The 19,758-nt window shown below is 48.6% G+C and overlaps 3 protein-coding genes across 3 annotated transcripts; all 3 read right to left on the reverse strand.

Annotated features, from left to right (window-relative positions):
• LOC110397964 (C-X-C motif chemokine 13-like) lies at positions 412 to 1,762 on the reverse strand. Its single transcript, XM_021395051.1, has 3 exons — positions 1,617 to 1,762; positions 1,084 to 1,219; positions 412 to 815 (listed from the first exon to the last, which is right to left on the reverse strand). Exons 1-3 carry the CDS (start codon positions 1,738 to 1,740, stop codon positions 656 to 658), a joined length of 420 nt encoding a protein of 139 aa, XP_021250726.1. The 5' UTR covers positions 1,741 to 1,762; the 3' UTR covers positions 412 to 655.
• Positions 1,899 to 3,001, reverse strand: LOC110397965 (C-X-C motif chemokine 13-like). Its single transcript, XM_021395052.1, has 4 exons — positions 2,891 to 3,001; positions 2,539 to 2,668; positions 2,299 to 2,382; positions 1,899 to 2,191 (listed from the first exon to the last, which is right to left on the reverse strand). Exons 1-4 carry the CDS (start codon positions 2,952 to 2,954, stop codon positions 2,167 to 2,169), a joined length of 303 nt encoding a protein of 100 aa, XP_021250727.1. The 5' UTR covers positions 2,955 to 3,001; the 3' UTR covers positions 1,899 to 2,166.
• LOC110397966 (interleukin-8-like) lies at positions 3,427 to 5,625 on the reverse strand. The gene is made up of 4 exons (XM_021395053.1): positions 5,299 to 5,625; positions 4,818 to 4,947; positions 4,326 to 4,409; positions 3,427 to 4,033 (listed from the first exon to the last, which is right to left on the reverse strand). The coding sequence occupies exons 1-4, from the start codon at positions 5,390 to 5,392 to the stop codon at positions 4,021 to 4,023; spliced, it is 321 nt and encodes a 106-aa protein (XP_021250728.1). The 5' UTR covers positions 5,393 to 5,625; the 3' UTR covers positions 3,427 to 4,020.

A 19,758-nucleotide genomic window follows, 5' to 3' on the forward strand; every position in this document is an offset into this window, starting at 1 on the left:
GAGAATGTGCCATTTCCAAGCGCCTCTATCTCCTGCTGGTGTTCCTGGGACACAAGAGGGAAGGTACAAGGGCTGTTCCTACCCAGGGATGTTCAGAGTGCACCAGCTGTTGGGAAATCTCCCTCCTATTTCCCCACGCTCACACAGCTGAGGGAGCACTGCTGCCGCCAGCACTGGGCTCTTCAGAGGTCAGACCACATCTGACTCGCAGCATGCACCGCTCAGGATCCTTCCTTTGGTGCAGGAAAGTGCGCAAAGAAGCACAAATCCGCCGGGTCCTTGGGGCAGAGGAAAGGCGGCACACACATAAGAAACACCCTGCAGCCCTGCCTGGTTGCTTCGCAGTGCCACAGTCCCCATCTAACCCATCCTGGGGCTGCATGCGGTGGAAACGCAACTTTCACACAAATCTGCATGGAAAGAGTCGAGGGCAGAGCACTCACAGTTTAATTGAGCCCGAGGTGGTAATCATGCAGGGTTACAGCAGAGTCACCAAATGTAGGGCAACACCAGGATCAGGCAGGACAGCCTGGTTCTGGGGAGGATGGGGTGGGAGAAAGGCTCCTGCCCCCCACCAAAACCAGGGCTGGTTACTTATAACCAGAGCTGCACAGAGGGAGGGACGGGCGGTGCTGGGGAAGGGCTGCAGGTCCTGCTATGGGGCTGGAGGCTGCCTCCCCACTTTCCCCCGTGACCGCACCACCGCCGCCGCTTCTTTTTTGGTGACATCCCTCTGCGTCAGCTTGTGGATGAGCAGCTGGATCCAGGGCGCCTCAGGGGCCACGCACACCTTCTTGTTCCTCTTCAGGGTGAGGCTGAAAGGAGACCAGACCTGCTCAGACCCTCCCCACAGCTCTCCTGACCCAACACCTTCTGCAGAGGACACCCCTTCTGTGTTCTGGTGTGCGTACAGGGGAGCACACACCCCAACCCTCGCGACGAGATAGGCAGGTTTTGGGGTCTTCAGCCTCCGCTCTGTGAGGTACCCCCTGAGAGAGTGCAGGCCTTGCGAGAGGCACCACACAGCTTTACAAAGGATGCGAGTGCCCAGGGATTTTTGCCAGGCTCCAGACGCTCACTTACATGATCTCCTTCCTCCGGCAGTGAATACCTGGCGGCGTCACGTCGATGGCGAGGATGAGCCCCAGGCCGATGACCTGGGCAGTCACTTTGACGCACTTGCACCTCTTGTTGGTCAGCAGGCTCTCCAGTGACAGACCTGCGCCACAGCAGCCCACAGCCAGCGCTTGGCCCCTGCCCTCCCCATGCCCCGGCCCCCACAGGATGCATGCTGGCGTTAGCAGGTGCAGGGACAATCCCTCCCAAAGCGACTCCAAGAATTTCGATTCATGCCTACAGCAGGGGTTTGGAAGACGTAACCGACGTTCTCAGAACCAAACCAAGTGCTGCCTACCCGCCAAGTGCTCAAGCTTCGCAGGGGCTGTGGAGAGACGCAGCTTGAAGCCCTCAGGCAAAACCGACCCCTTCAGCTTGAAAGAAAAGATGAATCTTGAGTTCAGAGAGAGCCAGAAGCCGAAAGCTGAAAGCTCAGAGAAGCCCATGGGCCTACTGCTGCCACCCGGGGTTTGCAGAGGGTCCCCAGGTCCCTCACTCACCGTCCCCTGGCAACAGGCAACTCAGCAGCAGGCCCAGGGCCAGCGCTGCCCGCAGCACCCGCATCCTCGCTGCCCCCGAGCCACTGCTGGGCTGCTTATAAAGCTGAGCCGGTGGGGATTTCATAGGCTGGGAAATGTTGGGGAAAGCATCTGCTTCATGCCCCCTGCTTTGACTTCCCTGCCATTGCTTCCCCTTCAGCATGTGGCCTGAAGTGCCTCCCACCCAATGCAGAAACCAGCAGAGCCCCATCCTTCAAGCAGGGCTCACGTGGCAGCAGGAAAAGTGAGCGAAGAGCAGGAGACCCTGCCCCACGGCAGCTGCAGGGACACCATGGCATGAGGGAGGGCTGCTGCCTTTATTAGACCTCAGTGTCTTGTGCTCGGAGGAGACATCTAGCTTGTTGCTGGTACTGGGGGGCTGCAGGATGCATCACCGTGGAGTGGGGGAAAGGCCTCCGCCTTTCTGTGAGTGCATAACGGGGGAAAACACCCTCTGGGCTGGGGGCGAAGCAGCGGTGGGGAGCGGAGTGTCCAGCCATCGTGTTGGGCCTCAGTGGGGAGCAGCTTTCTTCCTCCTGTCAGGAGCAAAAGGGGAAAACGTGCAAAGAGCAGACCCAAGGGACGGCCTAGGAGCCCCAGGTCTTGCTTTGCTCGCCCGTCAGGTCAGGGCCAGGATGCTTACAGCTTCGGGAGGTCCTGCAGGAGCTTCCTAACCCAAGGGGTGTTGGGATCCACACAGATCCTCTCGAGGGTCTTTAGTTTAATCCTGGAAAATATGCAGGGTTTCAACCCCTTTCCCTCCAAAGGGGAGGCTCAAGGGAGCGAGCCCCTTCCTTGCCCCCGACCCATAAAGAAGAGAAGAACAAAACACAGTAATCGACAGAGGGAGACCAGCCACCTCACTGCCATGGGAGCCACTTACAGCACCTCCAGGCGCCGGCAACTGCTCCCCACCGGCCGCACCTCAACGCTCTCATACTTGCGCAAGGGAATGAAGGCAGAGGTGGTCTTGGCGCAGCGGCAGTTCAGGTTGCCGTTGGCTTCCAGGATGGCTGGGGGAACACAGGCATAGCTCATGCACCACCTGAAAACCCACCTTCCCATCTGCCTCCAAAAACCTTTCCAGGCATTGCACCCCCCCCCCCCCACATCCCTTCCAAGCCAGGGCATCTGCTTCCAAAACACCCTTAAGAAATGCTTGAGCCCCTGAGAGCAGCAGGATGCTGCCTCCAAAAATGTTGCCCAGCCCTGTGCATGGACTCCCCCTGCCTCACCTGCATCCCCAGGGCACAGGACCACCAGCAGCAGCCCCAGCAGCAGGGCTGCCTGTGCTGCCATACTGACAGGACCTGGCCCCAACCCAGCGGCATCCCCTATTTGAGATGGGAAATAGGAGAAGTGTGGTGGCGTGCGGGAGGCCCCGGGGTTGGGGGTGGTTTTCACCCACTGCCCTTTCCCGCTGACGGTGCTGGCTGGGTTTGTAAAGTTGATAATAAAAAGCAGCCTGATGCTGCACAGGGGCATGGTCTTCCCGAAACTGGCTCAGTTTTCTTTTTCCAAAGAAGCTGGGTCTGGTAACAATAGCTGTCGTTCCCCCCACTGCCAGTTCCTAGCTCATGCAGCCACGCAAACCTGGAGTTTTTGGAGTGTTTTTTCTCTTCTGTGTGGTCAGATGTTACCCATTTCTCTGTAGCCACTATTTACATGTCAGCTGTAGCAGCAGGACACACCATCCCATCTCATAAAGATGCCCCACTCCATACATACGTACAGAAGGGCACACAAGCTCATCCATAAAAGACGCGCACCGTTTACTTCAGGGACATTTATAATTGGTGGGATATAAGATAACGAAGCAATGCTTCATTGCACAGCCTACAAGCCGCTCTCCCCCTGAAAAGAGTGTCCTCAGCTTTGGGATACTCGCCCTTGCTCCTTCCCCCATGGCCGATTATCCCAACCCTGTGTAAAACAGTCACACGCTAGTCCCAGGACGCCTCTATTTGCCTTTTGCTTCTTATAAAAACCTTACAGCTGCCTGCAGATCCCATAAACACTGTCAACAGCTGCACGTGAATGTGGCTGTATGTGCTGAATCTGTCAGAAAGGCTGCATCCCCATCCCCTAACACTCTTGACCTACAGTGACAACACTGTGCACAAAGCAACGTGCAGTTCCTGCAGCACCTCTCTGAAAGGGTATCAATCACAGCGCATCAGGTGCAAGCAGTAATTTCAGCACTAGGAAAGCTACAAGAGTGGGGTTGATCAAAGCTCCATGGAGTCTCTTCAAAACTCAGTTCAAGGGAAAACACGAGGGAAGAAAAACCCAAATTTTATTTGACTTGAGGTCTCAAGACAGAACACACCATGCCTTCAGAACACCAACTTCCTTAGCGGGAAGCTTATCTTTTCTTCCTGCAAAAAGCAGAAGAAGGAGAAAATCACAAATGGCGCAGGGCCCTGAGGGAGGAAGCTCCTGGCAGAGCCGAAGGAAGTCACCACCATTCCCCAGGGCTGATGTCACCCACAGGGACAGCCTGGCCACCCTTCTGCTGCACTGGGGGCTGGAGCACCCCCGTAGAAACACACAGCTGACCCCAGGAATCCTGGTTCCCAAAAGCGGGCCCCGGGACTGCAGGCACAACTGGATGCTGCCCGGGAGAACGTCGCCTATCCCACCCCAAAGCTTTTCATCAAAGAAACTTACATGCCGGCAATGCGCTTCAGCAGTTTCTTTACCCAAGGGGCATCAGGGTTCACACACACTTTTGCTGAAGATTTCAGTTTAATACTGAAACACAAGAGATGATGGTTATGAGTGTCACGCTCCCTCCAGAGGCAGGGATTGACCAGCAAGAGCTGATCTGCAGGAACCAGCTTCCATTTACAGCGCTGCAAGCAGGGAGCTGCAGAACGCTGCTTGCAAGAGAAGGGAGCCACAGGACAGCTGGAAAAAGGCAAGAAGCAGGAGGCAATGCACTCCTGCACTGAGTGCAGACTGCTGCCATTCAAAGATGGTTTTTTCTGTAGGTTCGTGCATGTGCTGCCAAGATGGCCAGCATTTTTGGAAAGCTTTAGCTTTCAGAAGGGAAGCTGAGAAGCGTGGCGGTTGCAGAAGAAAGCATTCAGAGCTGGCCCTGCTGCTGGAGAGAAGAGCATCTCTGCCCCACAGCTATGACCAAGCGCTCACAGCACTTACATGATTTCTGTGCGCCCGCAGGCACTTCCCACAGGCCTTATCTCAATGCTGTCATATCTCTTTGGATTGATGTAGTCTGAAGTTGTCTTTACGCACCTACAGCTCAGGTTTCCGTTTACTTCCAGGATGGCTGAGAAAGAGAGAAGGTGGCAACTTACAGAGGCAAACAGCATTATTTAAAGATGCAGCAACCCTAGAACTCAGCAAGCTTAAGAAGTTGTCCCTTTCCATGCTTTCACTGACAGTGCTTTCAGGGCCAGTGTAAGGAGTTATCCATGACCATGCCTCTGCACCCTGCTCTCAACAGCTAAGCCAGCACCAAGCACAAGAGGAATGCAGAGCTCTTCCCTCTGCCACAGGAGAAACCCTATGTTAGGCAGTCAGAAGGGATCTCTGCCTCCCCCAGGCCATCCTGGTGCAAGGTGAAGGCTAAGCACCCAGCCCAACCGAGGGTATCTCTACGAAGGCACCAGGAGCTCACCTGCTTGGGACATCGACATCATCACCACCACCACCACCAGCAGCATCCATGGGAGCGTAGCAGCTCCTGTCCCACTCCACGCCAGTACTCGCATCCTCGCGGAGGCTGCAGCCCCAGGGATGATGTGGGGAGCCAGGGGGAAGAAACACCTCTATTTATTTGGCAGTGTCACGCTCTGACACAAGCAGCAAGAGGCAGACTGCAGCAGTCACACACGACAAATGGACCGTAAAGAGGTGACATCATTTCTCGGCTGCTCACCGCAGCCGGGTCAGAAGCCCAACATGCAGCATTATTGATAAAAGTCAGCTATCGGGATCAAGGGTGGATTTGAATTTCTCATATTATCTCTACCTCCCCCAACCCTTTCTCACTAGCTGCGTCTGTGCAAATGTCATCAACATTCATTCCCCTCCTTGTTTACTCTTCAACCACAAAGAGAACCCAAAATACATCAGAACACAAACTTCATGCAAGGGTTTTTTTTTACTGCAGTCAGATATTTACATATTTGGGGCTATAATTCCCCACACTATTTTTTGCTCTCTTACATCAGCAAAAAAGCACTGTAGAGTGGAAAATAATAATGATCTCTGCAATACGTTTCCACTCATAACCTTCAAACCGAGCACTTCCCTGTGCTAACAAAAACACCCAGGAAATGCAAAAAGTTACTGGAACAGTAGTAGCAGCAGAAGGGAAACTATCCCTACGTCTCTGCAAATTTGTGGCTAAATGCTGATGTGTGCCTTTTGTGGCAACTTGTTTCATATCAGCAGAGTGGGAGCGAAACACTGACGGATGTCTGACGCTGGTGGGGAGAATTTGGCACATCTGCTCCCCTTGCCCACACACACCATGTTATGTTCAGATTGTCCTATGACACAGGGATCAAATTCCTATTTGGATGAGCCAAGATCCAGGGCTCCTCCTATCTAGCCCCTTGGCAGCTCATGACAGCGTTTAGGCACTGTAGGATCCCACAGTGCTCCTGCTCAGACACAGGATGGCCATTTTCAGCTGGTGCTACAATGTGGTGCCCACAGCAGTGCCCTGTACTCCCAGGTTATGGTGGGGCTGGGGCTGCTCCAAATGAGGCAAAGTCATCAGCCAGGGATCAGCAGGGAAAGGGAATACATGGCCATGAGCAAAGTAAGGAGAAAGGAAGAAGGGAGAAGAAAGACAATGTGGGTGTGTGATAACATTCTAATTCAGAGCTTTCAAATCACATCTGAGTTTTATATAGTAATGCAACAGTAAACTAAGAAAATCTGACTTCCACTCAAACCATGAGCCCTTCCTCTTTCCCTTAGAGTCTTATTTTTCTCTGAGACAGGTGCAAAAATCTCGTAAAGACTTTGTTCAAGAGATGAGCATCAAAAATGAGTAAATGAGAAGTTTAACTCCCTGTGCATCAGAGTCCCAGAGAGTCCAGGGACAATTTCCATTTCTCTTCAATGACTGAGGGAAAGCAGCACACCGGCACTGAGGTTCCTGACTCATCCCCTTGATTTGTGTCCAAACACAGATTTTCATAGCAAAGCCCAGCTTTTGCTCAGTCGCTGGAGTGATGTGTTTGGGTTTCCCCCAGAATGCCAGGCAGTTGGGTGAATCCCTGCTGCATCACACCAGAAGACGCACATTTGCCTACTTGGCCCCAAAGCTGTGAGAAGTTTCTACTTCAGGTAGGAAAACTGAAATAGATGTGGATGCACCTAGAAAGGAGAACTTGACAGAGATGCTGTAATCCCTGGGTTTTTTAATTGCTTATATAGTAGTCCTGGTGGTTTTGATGTATGACTAATGTGTACATTGATAAATGTTGCGGTGTTTTCTGAGGAAGGAAAGGCTTGCAGTCACTGCTGGTCACTCGTATCTATGCATATTGAGTGGTAATTCTGAGAAGGGAGAAGGAGGGTGAGGATCTAGCCTAGGACTATATACACATATAAGCTAACCACTTCCCAGATGCCAGTAATTCAGAAAAGTGGACCCTGTACTTTGAACAGTGGACTTATCCATTTCATCATCACCACGTTAAAAATATCCTAACAGCTTCCGCATTTTCTGCAGCAGCTGTACCTTTTCAGGAGGAGCTCTAGTTTAAGTCACTTTTCGTTTATTTTGTTTCCCTCCTCTCAATTTTTTTTACCCCCTGGACCCTCCAAAAACCCCTCCTATGTTACATGAACTGCAAGTCTACACTGATGCAGTGCATGCATCTCCCAGAGGATACAAACACAGCAGAGAAGTGATCTGTTTGCTGTGCTTCTGCAGCCATCAGTCAGCTTAAAATCATGCAGTTTAGGGACATCAAGATACAGAAGGCCTCAGGCATGTTCATGAAGGTCCAAGATTCCCTTGAAAACACTGAAAAACCTACGATATGAAAGAAGAGGGGAGGCAGATGAGCCATTTGTGGCAAGGAGAAGGAAGCTCACATTTCTTGGCAGAGGGAAACACATGCAAGCCTTCTCTAAAAATAAAAATAATAATAGAATCATAGAAGCATTTGAGTTGGAAGGGACCCTTAAAAGTTATCTAGTTCAACTCCCCTGCAATGATCAGGGACACCTACAGCTAGATCACATTGCCCAGAGTCCTGATCCAGCCTGACCTTGAATGTCACCAAGGCCGGGCATCCACCACCTCTCTGGGCAACCTGTCCCAGTGCTTCACTATCCTTATTGTAAAAAAACTTCTGCCTTATATCCAATCTAAATCTCCCCTGTTGTAGTTTGAAACCATGTCCTGATGTCCTAATGCAACAGACCCTGCTGAAGAGTCTGTCCTTTTCTTTCTTATAGCTCCCCTTTAGGTACTGAAAGGCCACTATCAGGTGTCCCCAGAGCCTTCTCTTCTCCAGGATGAACAGCCCCAGCTCTCTCAGCCTGTCATCCTAGGGGAGGCGTTTCATCCCTTGGATCATATCTGCGACCCTCCTCTGGATGCACACCAACACATCTACATCTCTTCATAATAAGGACTCCACCTCTAGACACAGAACTCCAGGTGAGGTCTCATCAAGGCAGAGTAGAGGGGCAGGATCACCTCCCTCGACCTGCTAGCCATGCTTCTTTTGATGCAGCCCAGGATACCGTTGGCTTTCTGGCCTGTGAGGGCACATTGCTGGCTCACATCCAGCTTGCCATCCATCAGTAGCCTCAAGTCCTCCTCAGCAGGGCTGTGCTCCACCCTTTTATCTCCCAGGTTGTACTGATAGTGGGAGTTGTCATCAGGTGCAAGACCTTGCACTTGGCTTTGTTGAACCTCGGAACCCCTGCTGGATTCTCTCTAGGTCTCTTTGGATGGCATCCCATCCCTCCTGCATGTCAACCTCACCACACAGCTTGGTCTCATCTGCAAACTTGCTGGCAGTGCACTTAATCCCACTGTCGATGTCACTGACAACTGATTAAAGAACATCAGCCCCAGTAGTGACCCCTGAGGGACACCTTTCAGCACTGATCTCCATTTGGACATTGTGCCATTGATCACCACTCTCTGGGTACAATCTTGCAACCAGCTCCTCATCCACTGAACAGTCCATCCATCAAATTCCTATCTTTCCTGTTTGGAGAGAAGGATGTTATAGGGGAGACTGTAACAAAGGCCTTACTGAAGTCCATATAGATTATATCAGTGGCTCTTCCCTTGTCCACTGATGCAGTTAGGCCATCACAGAATGCCACTAGGTTGATCAGGTAGGACTTGGCCTTGATGAAGACATGATGGTTGTCTTGTATCACGTCCTTCTCTTCCACGTGCCTTAGCAAAGCTTCTAGGAGGATCTGTTCCATGATCTTCCCCAGCACAGATGTGAGGCTGACAGGTCAGTAGTTCCCTGGGTTGTCCTTCCCACCCTTTTTAAAAACAAGTGCAACAAATGAGAGATTAGAGCCTGTCACAGCACTTCCAAGTACATAAACCAGGGATGGAGCATCTTGGCTGCAGTGAAACCCACCATTTTTTTTTTCTTTGAATGAAAGTGAACTTTCAGCACACTCCTCTTCCATCCACAATTTGCAAGCACACTTTGCATGAGACACCAAAACTACTGTAAAGAGAAAAAAGTACCCCCAAAGAACCCAACTGCAGTGAACAGTCACTGCTGTGGTTTGTGGTACAACTGCTTCAAATAGGGATACACAGATACCTCCTCCTGAAACCTGACAGAGTTGCATGAACACCAGTATCAGTACTACCCAGTTGAGCACTACATGAAAACCCCCTTGGATGCCACCAGGACCTGATCACAGCATTGATGTCTCAGTTATCACACAAAAAGCATCCCAGTCTTTTCTAGTGGTGTCCAACCTCCAGCCCAGGACTCCTTTGACCACCTCTTCCCATCCTGGCCAACTGGGTTATCTTCTGTCACTCTGCACTTCTGGCAGTCCTAAAATGCAAGCCTGTATTCATTTATCCACATACGAAGTTATTTCTAGGTTGAATTGCACTGGCTTTCCTTACCTCCCCTCTCCTTGTCACGTTTTACTGAAATAATTCAGTTATACCAATTATTTTCTTTTTCTTCCAGGCCACCTTGTCTTGAGCTTCTACAAACAACACCATAAGCTCTGCTAACCCATCACATTGTTCAGTTCCCATTTATCATGATTAGAAAAATGGATGGACATTGCAGAGGACACAGCTGATTCTCATTACTATCATGAATAGGTTTTCACATCACTTCCCACCCCCAAAAGGCATCTAGCTGTCACGCCATGAGCTACAGTCCAAGGAAGGTGTTCTAAAGGAGCAACACAAGTACCTTCTTCCAAAAGTTTTTTGAAGAGCTAGAGTAATCTCCACGTAACTAAATATTAGATCCCAAGAAGGAAAGCAAACAAATTCCACCCACCCACACCACTGGGAGCTACTGCATGCCTTGCCCTTCCTAAATACTCTTTCTTCAGCTGGTGCCTACTCCAGCTTAAAACCTGCTTTCACTCTAATAGGGATCAGAGCCTAAGGTAGGAAAATTATAAGCTCGAACCCACCCAAAACAACACCGCCACAGTGGTGCAGTCCAGGGGAAAGGAACAACTGACCTCATTTGAAGCTCCTGACTGGTCCCATCTGACCTTAAAGTCAAAAGTAAAGGGATTAATTATTTGCTCTGCTTGAGGACAGAAGAAAAGGGGCACAGACAGATAAGAGGGAGGTCTAAAAGAGAAAGTTTGAGGAGGAAGAAGAAAGGCTTAGAACAAGAACAAAAGCTCAGCTGGGAACCAGGGTGAGAGAAATTAAGGAGAACCTTAAGGAACTGGAACACCTGGGGACTGAGGGCAGACAGACACCATGACCTGCCTTCCCACAATTTCTCCTTTATAATCAGAGTTGTGAGGCCCTACTTGTCAAGAGAGCTGGCTGCGGCATTGATATTCGTGGCCCCAGTCCATCCTAAGTCATACAACCCATGAAGCAGGGACCATGCTTTTGGGTACTTTTTACTAAAGGGAAAGCACAGCGTTCATTCTGTTGGACATCAGAGCGTGACACCCAGCCCCAGGGCAGGAGCAGTCTCTGGGACTGCCCGTTCTCCCCACAGATGCAAATAGCACCAAGAAAGCGTGGGAGAAAATCCCCAGACTATGGTGCTAGTTCACACTTGTTGCTAGAAAAGGATGCCGGAGGAAAACCCAGCACCCCTAAACTTCAGCACCAAGAGCTCTCTTCTGAATTGTTTCACATACGAAGTTAACCCAAAATTAATCTCATCTTAAGCAGAGAAGCAGTGTTGTACCTCCAAGGCACCCTGGAAAAGCACGGCATAGCACAAAATGGGTGCGGCAGGAATGAAGTCATGAAGCCCAGGCAACAGTGGCTGGGCTGAGGACTTGGCGCTTGCTCCCTACACATTTGCATGCAGAGGAACCAGGCCAGACATCACAGGTGCTGCAGCAAAGCGTTGGCAATTTGCATGGGAGGCTCATGCAACAGATGCTCCAGAACTTGGGAGTGCTCACACTGGGTGCACCAGAGAAGGTAAAATTAGAGTGGCAAGACATGATAGGACAAGAGGCAGTGGCTTCAAGTTGCATCTGGGAAGGCTGAGATTGGATATTCGGAAAAATTTCTTCTCCAGAAGAGTGGTCAGGCACTGCAATGGGCTGCCCAGGGAGATGGTGGAGTCACTGTCCCAGGAGGTGCTCAGGAAACATGCAGATGTGACACGTTTTAGTGGGCAATACTGGTGGTAGTTGGATGGTTGGACTAGATGATCATAGAGGTCTCTTCCAACCTTAATGATTCTTCGATTCTACCATTACATTGCTCACTTGTCCCGTGGTGCCAAGGATCCAGCCAAGCTGGAGGCCCTGAAAACACTGCCAAGGCCAGAAACACAACAGAGCTATCGATACTCAGAGTGCTGCAGGACATCCCCTTCCCTACCTGAGAGAGCAGCCTCCTGAAGGTACATCTTCATTCTCCGAGATGAACAAAATCATTGAATTGCACCCCATTCTTGTCACTTATTTAGGCAAACAGCTAAGGAATGCTGTGGCAAAGTCTCCTCTCCCCTCTGAGCCTGACACCTCGATAAACGCAACTAGAGGTTTGAAGTGATTTTTTCTCCCCCAAAATATTAGTGGTTTCCATTTGAGTTGAGCCAGTAATTAAGCCACCTCCACATCATTTGGCTTGCAGAACCACCCATGCCTTATTTCTCGTATAGCTGAACACAGTTTTGACCCATTTTCTGGTTGTTAACTCAGAATCTTTAAGAAGGAGCATTAAAAGCACATCTCAAGAAAAGCAGTGCCACTTTCTAGCTCTATGGAGACTTCCTCAACCACAACAAAAAGCCTCCCCAGTGCCTAGTGGCACATCGCCGCCTCACATTTCCATGAATGACTCATTTCACTACAAATGTCATCTTTTTCCAGACTATCTGGGACTGATTGCCACAGCATGGCTGACATTTGTCTCTGCTGTTTTCTGCCTGTTCAAAGCAGTATTTATCAACTTTGTGCTTACAGGAGCCTGACATTTGCAGCCCAGCTGAGCGATGTTACATTTACGCACCCCACTTCAGAAGTTCACAAATTACGCGGAGCGACTGTTCTCTAGCAGCAAGTACAAGCGCAGATGGCAAGGAGGGGAAATCCAAGTCTTCACTGAGAAGGAACCACTCTTCTGCCACACAAATGCCTTTTGGGGGAGCTGAACAGCCCCCCTGCCTCAGAAAATCCCCTCTCTACACTCTCACTGCCGTAGGGCTCAGCACCCCTGGATCAACACTTCAGGCATCAGGAGACAGCACAGACACTTATAGCTGCCCTCAGCCAAGAGGGAGAAACTTGAGGCCAGTTTCTGCTTGGGAACTGAATCTCACCAGCTGAGGGAAACGAAACTGCAAGGGTTATCTTGCAGCTAAAATAAACCAACGTTGCTCCAGGTTTGTGGGTGTAGGCTGGTGGAGCCTACAGGCCTGAGGCAGAAAGGTTGGCACACCCTTACCCGTGGCCTTGGCCACAGGCAGGGCAGAGATGGGATGCAGAGGAGAGGGCAGCGCTCAGGCAGGAGATGCTGAAAAGTGAAAAAACGAGAAGCAAAAACCCATTGAAACCATGAAATCTGCTTTGATCTTTCCTCAGCTTTCATCTCAGTTGTTGCTTACAAAACATGCCCTGAGAACTGATAAGACCTAAAAGCCTGGCACAGGGCACAGCCTTCAGTTGGATCCAGAATGTTCCCAAAGCTGTTTGCACACATCTTCTTCCTCTCATACCCCCCCTTATTGGGGCTGCCTCTCACAAGCACAAAACAAAGCATCTCCTGGCTGGAAGCTTTGTTGCACGAGAAAGGTTGTCCATCCTGAGCCTAAAGCCTTCTGCACTACTAGCTAAGCACAAGTAGAAAACAAACAAAAATCACTTTTTAACCAACCAGACTGATTTTTCATGTGTATGCAGAAAGGAGGCTGATCTCAGGAGGAAAACTCCCTTCTTGATCTCAGCCTCTGGAAGAGAGGTATTTCAGTCGACTTTTACTGGTTTTGGACACACAGACTGAAAGCACAGCCACAAGTGAATTCCCTACTGGATTGCCAACATTGGCCCATAAGCCCCACGATGACAGGTGTTTAATGCTGCCGGATTCTTGTTCCTAGCCCAGCCTAGCCTGGTCCCACGGGCTGAACACCCAGAACAAGCTGGCCCATACTCAGTGCACTTCTTTATCTGGTTTAGTTTCACTGGAAGGGAACAGAGTTTGTGCTTTCGATGACATTAATCCCACATGTGTATGCAAATATATTTTTAGATCAGGAAGGAAGATATGTTGCTATTACACAGTATGAGAAGGCTAATTCATATAAAGGAGTGAATTAACTTCCCTGGAGAGGCAAATCAACCAGTTGTGAAACGCTCAGCACCAAAAGTAAGCATGCTCTGGCTACATGGGGGGAAAAATTACATGGCTTGAGGTAACGGACCCACACCACTAACTTGGTCAGGGCAGCTCAGCAGCTTTACAGGCTGCTCATGGAGGAGCAATATATAAAGCACCTTCTGGGCTTTTTCAGGTTCATTCCCATGTTAGAAACATTTGCAAATAATAAAGAATCTGGTATCTTGTTATGTGGATTTGCCTTAAAAATCTGCAAGACATATTCCATAGCAAATAGAGATGTTTACTCGAGGTCACTACAGGTGTGCATGTAAACACACGTGGTACTGCAAAATGAAGATGCCAACAGAGTTGGTACAGAGTAATAAGTTTATTCAGAAGCCATCTTAGAAAGCAGAAAGGACTGGAGGCAAGACCCTTGGCTTTCCCTACATCCTTCACAGCACTGTAGACCTGGTGCCTGATCTAAGAGGGCAGTGAGATCCATGATGTTTCTCCAATCTGATAAATGTAACCACTAAAAATGCTCAAAGACACACTCGTAAAGATCCAGAGGCAAAGGAAAGTGCTGAACATGAGTTAGTATGAAAGAACTCTTCTAATTACACTGGTACCTGCTCAAGAGATTTTCCAGAGCTCCAAAAACCTTTATTAAACAAGCGCCCCTGCTGTTCAGCCATTTAAACCTGTTCATCATTTTTTTGTCCAAATATAAAATAAAATCAAGTGCTTCAGAAGCCGAGCTGGGTGCGGGGAGGGAGCAGCAGGGCCAGGGGGAAGCGAGATGCACGCAGAGAGCGAGTGCACACCCTGACACCTCCTGGTGCCTTTGGGCATAGCGGGGATGCTCGCTGTGAGCTGCACGTAGAGGCTGCCAGCTGGGAAATAGCCCTTCCTGAAGCAGAAATATTGAGTAACTGTAATTACCATGGTGAACTAACAATAATTGAATATTAAATCTCACCAGTTTCCTGAGCGAACATTGATGTTTCTGAAAGTCTGACACAATTGAGATCCAAGGGAAACTTACTTAAATCTGTTTCAGTTAATCTTTTATCTTTTTTTTTCTGCAGCTAAACACTCTACGGATTACACAAGAAACTCTCAGCACTGTTGAGACAACTTGGATTTGTCAGAAACAGCCTCTTTCTTTTCTCTGGAAGGATGGAGATGCACAGCCTAAAGGAAAAATAGAAATAATGCCCTATAAAAAAAATCAAATACTTGAATGCTTTTTTCTTCCTGGGGTCTGTTTTTCCTGATCAAACAGCAGGATAAAAAGCTAAAATTGTCCAGGGACTATGGTAATTTGAAGCACAAATTTTAAAGTTTCACAGATGAGCAGTACAGTGACATGATGCAAGCTGAGCCTCCCCAAATTTATCTGGCGACAGCCCTGTACCAAAGTACAATTTCCAGCAAAACAAGTCACTCATTACATGCAGTTCTGACTTCAGACAACTGGGATTGCTGCTCAAATTGAGTTTGGAGTTGTGTTTAGGATTTGTATTTCAGATCTGTGCTTATGAGAGGATTATTTGCTAACAGATTGTTTTGAATCAATATTTCAACGGGAAAACGGGATTCTCCGTTATCTTTAAATACACCTCTAGAGTTGCAGGTTATATTCCATTTTTACCTCTGAAGTTGTGACTTCTGTTCTACATGGCAAAACAGAACAGGCTCATGAATACTGCAATCCCTTCTTGTGCTCACCCAAGATAAGTTGCCTTCCCCTCCACCAGCACAGACTGCAGCACAACAGAACTACATCCACGCTGCAGAAACTAGAGGTAGAGAGCCAGGGCAGCAGGACATTAAGGATAGAACGTGATTTTCCTTTTCTAGACAGGAGATTTGCACTGTCTTTGCTGAGGACATTTGGCCAGATATTAATAGCACTGGAGGCAGCCTGCCGTGGGCATTTGTCACAGCAGTTCTGGCTGCATGGGAGGTGGAAGTGGTATATGCGGGAGGTGCTTAGAAAGGCATTTCTCCCACATTAAATAACATGTCCACACAACACATTCACATAACGGAACAAGGAACTTTGCTTCTCCCTCTGATCATGGGACAGAGGAAGACATGCAGCTTCAACACCCACATCACGTAGACACAGGACTTAAATTTGCAAGGGCAGAAGTAAGCTCTATAAAATAAGGCACCAGCGAGGTTCTCACTCAGCAGTGACACCACTGGATTAATGAGCAAATCAGTGTTTCCAGTAAAGACTTGTTTCAAAGTCATAGTTACTGGTTTATTCCATTGCACCAATCTTGGGCAGGGACTTAAAGACAGCACACACTGATGCTTCTACTTCGCCCTTTCCAATGATGTGTCCAAATTCAGCAGCTTTGGGAAGAGCTGCAGCCAAGCAGGGCTCCCTGCAAGCCTCAGCACCACTAGAGAGCGGCAGGCACTTGTGCTGCTGGCAGCAACGTAACAGCAGAGTTACAAAAAGAAAACAGAGTGGAAAGGGTGACTTCATACTGCCTGGGAGGGACACAAGTGACCGTATCAGAGGCAGAAGGTCATAGTCGTAGCACATGGACTGCACGGGTGATGTTTTAATGTCATCTTAAGTGCTACGGAAAGGGAAACGAAAAAAGGAAGGAAGGAGGGGAGGTGAGGGGAAGAAGCCCTCCTTTTACTGCTTACACTCAGCTCAAAGCTCTTTGCTCAACTCCCAGGCAGGAGCAGTGGCAACCTGTGGAACTGGCTTGTCTTGATGTTCTGCTGCAAAGCAAGGTTTAGGGGAGGTTTTGGGGGAGGGAGAGGCACAGAGGCATGCTGGAAATCTAGAAATACCTGTCAGACCCCCACAGAATGTACAGCAACATACAGGGACCTTCCTCTGAGGGAAGGTTGAAGAAGACAGCTGCAATTGTCCTGACAGATGAAAAGGATATGCAGACAGAAAAGCCCTCTCTCCCCTGCACTGCTGTGGGGCTGGCTGAAGGTTACAGAGTAATAAAACAGGCAGGGAAAAACAGCCTGCTGCTAACACACAGCCCTAGTGACAGACACAGATGGGCTGCAGGCAGCACTGCTTTGAGCTCTGAAATCCAGGTTTCCCTTCAAAGTACCCTGCTTTGCTGGTATACTGGAAACCTTTGCACGTGTGACTGTGGCAGCACTTGTGAGTTTGCTAGCAGCCTAAAATATCAGAGTTCTCTCTGAGTTCACCAGAACAACATTTATTGTATTCATAGCCTGAAACAGTATCAGTCTAGTTGTGCCTCCTAACTGTAATCAGCAAGGCTAAGCAATGTATGCTGTAAGAACTGCTGCTGCTGACCCGTGCTGTGATACTGGACATGGCAGGCATATCAGCACCAAAAGGAAAGCAGAGCTGCTTTTCTATCTGACTGTTTTACCCCAGTTCAGAGAGATTTCTTATGAATATACCTAGAATGAAGAAGCTATTCCATGTGTAACACCTGTTCTCTCTGTATAAACCATACAGGCTATATTCCTAGCTGGAAAGTCCATTCCTTAAACAATCATAAGATGAGACATGTGACCATTCAGCTGCACACCTGGAAACTACCAGAGCCTATTAGCACCGTTGGCAACCAATGTGAAGTATATAAGAGAAATCCTGCAGTGTCTAAGGATTTGCGACAGAGGGGAAAGAGCTGGCACAGGGAGCCAGAGCAGAGCTTTCACTGCATTTGTGTCTAAATGCCAGGAGAGCACACATTTGGGCTCTCCAACAGACACACTTCTACCAGTGCAATGTTAGATGCTGACTTACTAAGCAGTAACACAGGCATAAGCCTGCAGCGCAAGACTTGCGGAGATGAAAGACAAAGGAGGCAGAGGCAAGCATCATCACCCTAATGGCTATGTCTGTGAGCCTTGTAAGAAACTTTTAAGTTATTCCAAAGTCCTTCATTCCCTGACAGTTACAAAGATTTGTCCCCGAATAGTGCAAAGAGCAGACAGCGAGCATGGGTGGAAGAAATGCATCTTCATAGAGAATGTCTTCAAAAGCCAGGATTTTTTGCGCCTTGGAGGAAAAAAAAAAAAAACCAACAAAAACAAGCTAATGGTTAAGCAATGCTTCAGCCTATTGCACAGGAAGCCTTATCTGCTTCAATACTTGTCAAGCATTTGTACACAACTGAAATAGACTCTCCCAGCAGTTTCGCCTTGTCATTCTAAGGCAAACAATGTTTATCTGCCCTGAACTCAGCATATGGGACAGGAAGGTCACACCATGCAGTAGGCAACATCACAACAGGGTGATTCACAGCAGATCTATGCTGAGCCTCGCCTCATCCCAGGTGTTTTCTGTACCTGACTTGAGCAAGCCTGGGGAAGAGTGTAAAGGTCATAGAACTCAATGCCATTTAAAGGACTCCTTCCTGTATCAGCCCCAGGAGTGCATTCAAGTGCACACCCACAACTAAAAACCAGGCGTAAGCAAGTGGCTCACTGTTTGCTCTTTCCCCTGGTGTGGGATCAGTTCAAATCATCATCATGAGCCACATCAGCAACACTACAGGAGGCGAGTACTGTATGATATGGAAAAAATGCACCCCTGTGCATACCTCTACCCCAGAAGATATGAGCAGGGACAAACTGAGGCAAAGGCCAAGTCTGGTCACACCCCTGTGTCACACTCCTGAGCTCTCAGACAGATAGAAACAGAGGCAGTAGTTATTTCCACCTCTTAACAGACAAGGCCACGGCTATCCATCCTATTCATCTGAGATTTCCTTGTGTATTTCCTCACATTCTGAGGTGCGGAGCTATTTCCTGATTTGCTTGAGCTAGAAGGGTACTCACAGAAGCAGCACCACACTCACATCTTCCTGCCCACCATCTCCTGGGTTAGTCACCAACCTGCCTCACCTCAGCCTAACCTGTGAGTGGGAGCCTGGTTCACTACCACACCTATGGAAAAAACCCTCTATGGAGCTGTAACCTAACTCCCCAAGGCAGCAACACAATCATGAAGATCTACATAGTAACTGGTCTCCAGCTAGCTCTGGTTTAAGCAAAATGTCAGCTGTGTGCTAGCTCATACCCCCACACCTACCACTGTGATGCCAGAAGCCTCTTCCCCACCTTGCAATGCAGAAATGCCACAGAGATGTCCACCTTACAGCATTTCGCAGGACACAACAGACTTCTTAAGGCTGTTATACAAGCTTGAATGAATTTATTATTTACAAAATCCCAGCTTCTCAGCATTATTTTTGCTACTGAGATATGGTTGCTTTTTCTGAAAGGCTAGCTACCCTGCTGTACTCTAAAGGCAATGGAATTCTCACAGTTCATTTTTGCTTTGAAATGTATGGAAGAAGCTGTAGTTTCTTCCAGAAACAAGGCAAAGAAAGTTAAACATGACTTCCCCTTCGCACTCTGGATGGAGCCTGGACCCTGCCAGCAGTTTGGTACACAACCTCTCAATGACAACAGCAATATGTATTCACTAGCTGTATTAGCATATTTGTGAAGCTACTTCAAGTTTTAAGTACTTAATACAAAAGCATCATCTTCACCCAAAACCTCTGTTCTGGACATATCCTTTTCACTAAGGCACACAACTTCACTAAGTTCAAAGACAACACACCAAATGCTTCATATAGGAAAAGCAGGAGTCTGGAACAAGAATAACAGAACACAGATTTTGCAGATACATAACTTCTTCCCTCCTCCAGCGCCCAAACATCCTGGCCTCTAGCTTATCCCCCAAAGCCAGAAGACCCTGTCCAGTGCAGTAAGCCTTTTTCCTGGCTTACTGTTCCTTTTAAATAGCTACAGCCCTCTGAAGGTAACACTGAGAGCCCTTCCTATGCTTTCAGATGACTCAGAAGGAAGAACACTGCTTTTCCCCTCCCTTCCTGACCTCAGCTCCCGAGATTTGGTTAGAAAAGCCACAGATAGTTTCCAAGTTTCCTCCAAAATGAGGTCGCAGCGTATTTGTCAGTCAGTGCTTTCAGCCAATAGTCCTCTCCCTGAAGTGTGAAGGGAGTGTTATTTTGACAGGATGCAGTTTCAAACTCTTGAAGGGGTCCTGTTTTTAAAATCTTCTAAAATGAAGGTGAAGACATTCCTACAATTCCTAGGCACCTTGGAGCCGCAAATTCA

Source organism: Numida meleagris, chromosome 4, assembly GCF_002078875.1.
Source record: "Numida meleagris isolate 19003 breed g44 Domestic line chromosome 4, NumMel1.0, whole genome shotgun sequence".
In the NCBI taxonomy this organism is placed as follows: domain Eukaryota; kingdom Metazoa; phylum Chordata; class Aves; order Galliformes; family Numididae; genus Numida; species Numida meleagris.

Excerpts from the sequence above, each read along its gene's own strand:
- LOC110397966 (XM_021395053.1), bottom strand. The coding sequence starts at position 5,392 with ATGCGAGTACTGGCGTGGAGTGGGACAGGAGCTGCTACGCTCCCATGG. Across the intron at positions 4,948-5,298 it reads GATGTCGATGTCCCAAGCAG|CCATCCTGGAAGTAAACGGA; the intron begins GTGAGCTCCTGG and ends TCTCTTTCTCAG. Across the intron at positions 4,410-4,817 it reads TGCGGGCGCACAGAAATCAT|TATTAAACTGAAATCTTCAG; the intron begins GTAAGTGCTGTG and ends CTTGTGTTTCAG.
- LOC110397965 (XM_021395052.1), bottom strand. The coding sequence starts at position 2,954 with ATGGCAGCACAGGCAGCCCTGCTGCTGGGGCTGCTGCTGGTGGTCCTG. Across the intron at positions 2,383-2,538 it reads TGCCGGCGCCTGGAGGTGCT|GATTAAACTAAAGACCCTCG; the intron begins GTAAGTGGCTCC and ends CATATTTTCCAG. Across the intron at positions 2,192-2,298 it reads CTGCAGGACCTCCCGAAGCT|GAGGAAGAAAGCTGCTCCCC; the intron begins GTAAGCATCCTG and ends TGCTCCTGACAG.
- LOC110397964 (XM_021395051.1), bottom strand. The coding sequence starts at position 1,740 with ATGAAATCCCCACCGGCTCAGCTTTATAAGCAGCCCAGCAGTGGCTCG. Across the intron at positions 1,220-1,616 it reads TTGCCTGTTGCCAGGGGACG|GTCTGTCACTGGAGAGCCTG; the intron begins GTGAGTGAGGGA and ends GCTGTGGCGCAG. Across the intron at positions 816-1,083 it reads TGCCGGAGGAAGGAGATCAT|CCTCACCCTGAAGAGGAACA; the intron begins GTAAGTGAGCGT and ends GTCTCCTTTCAG.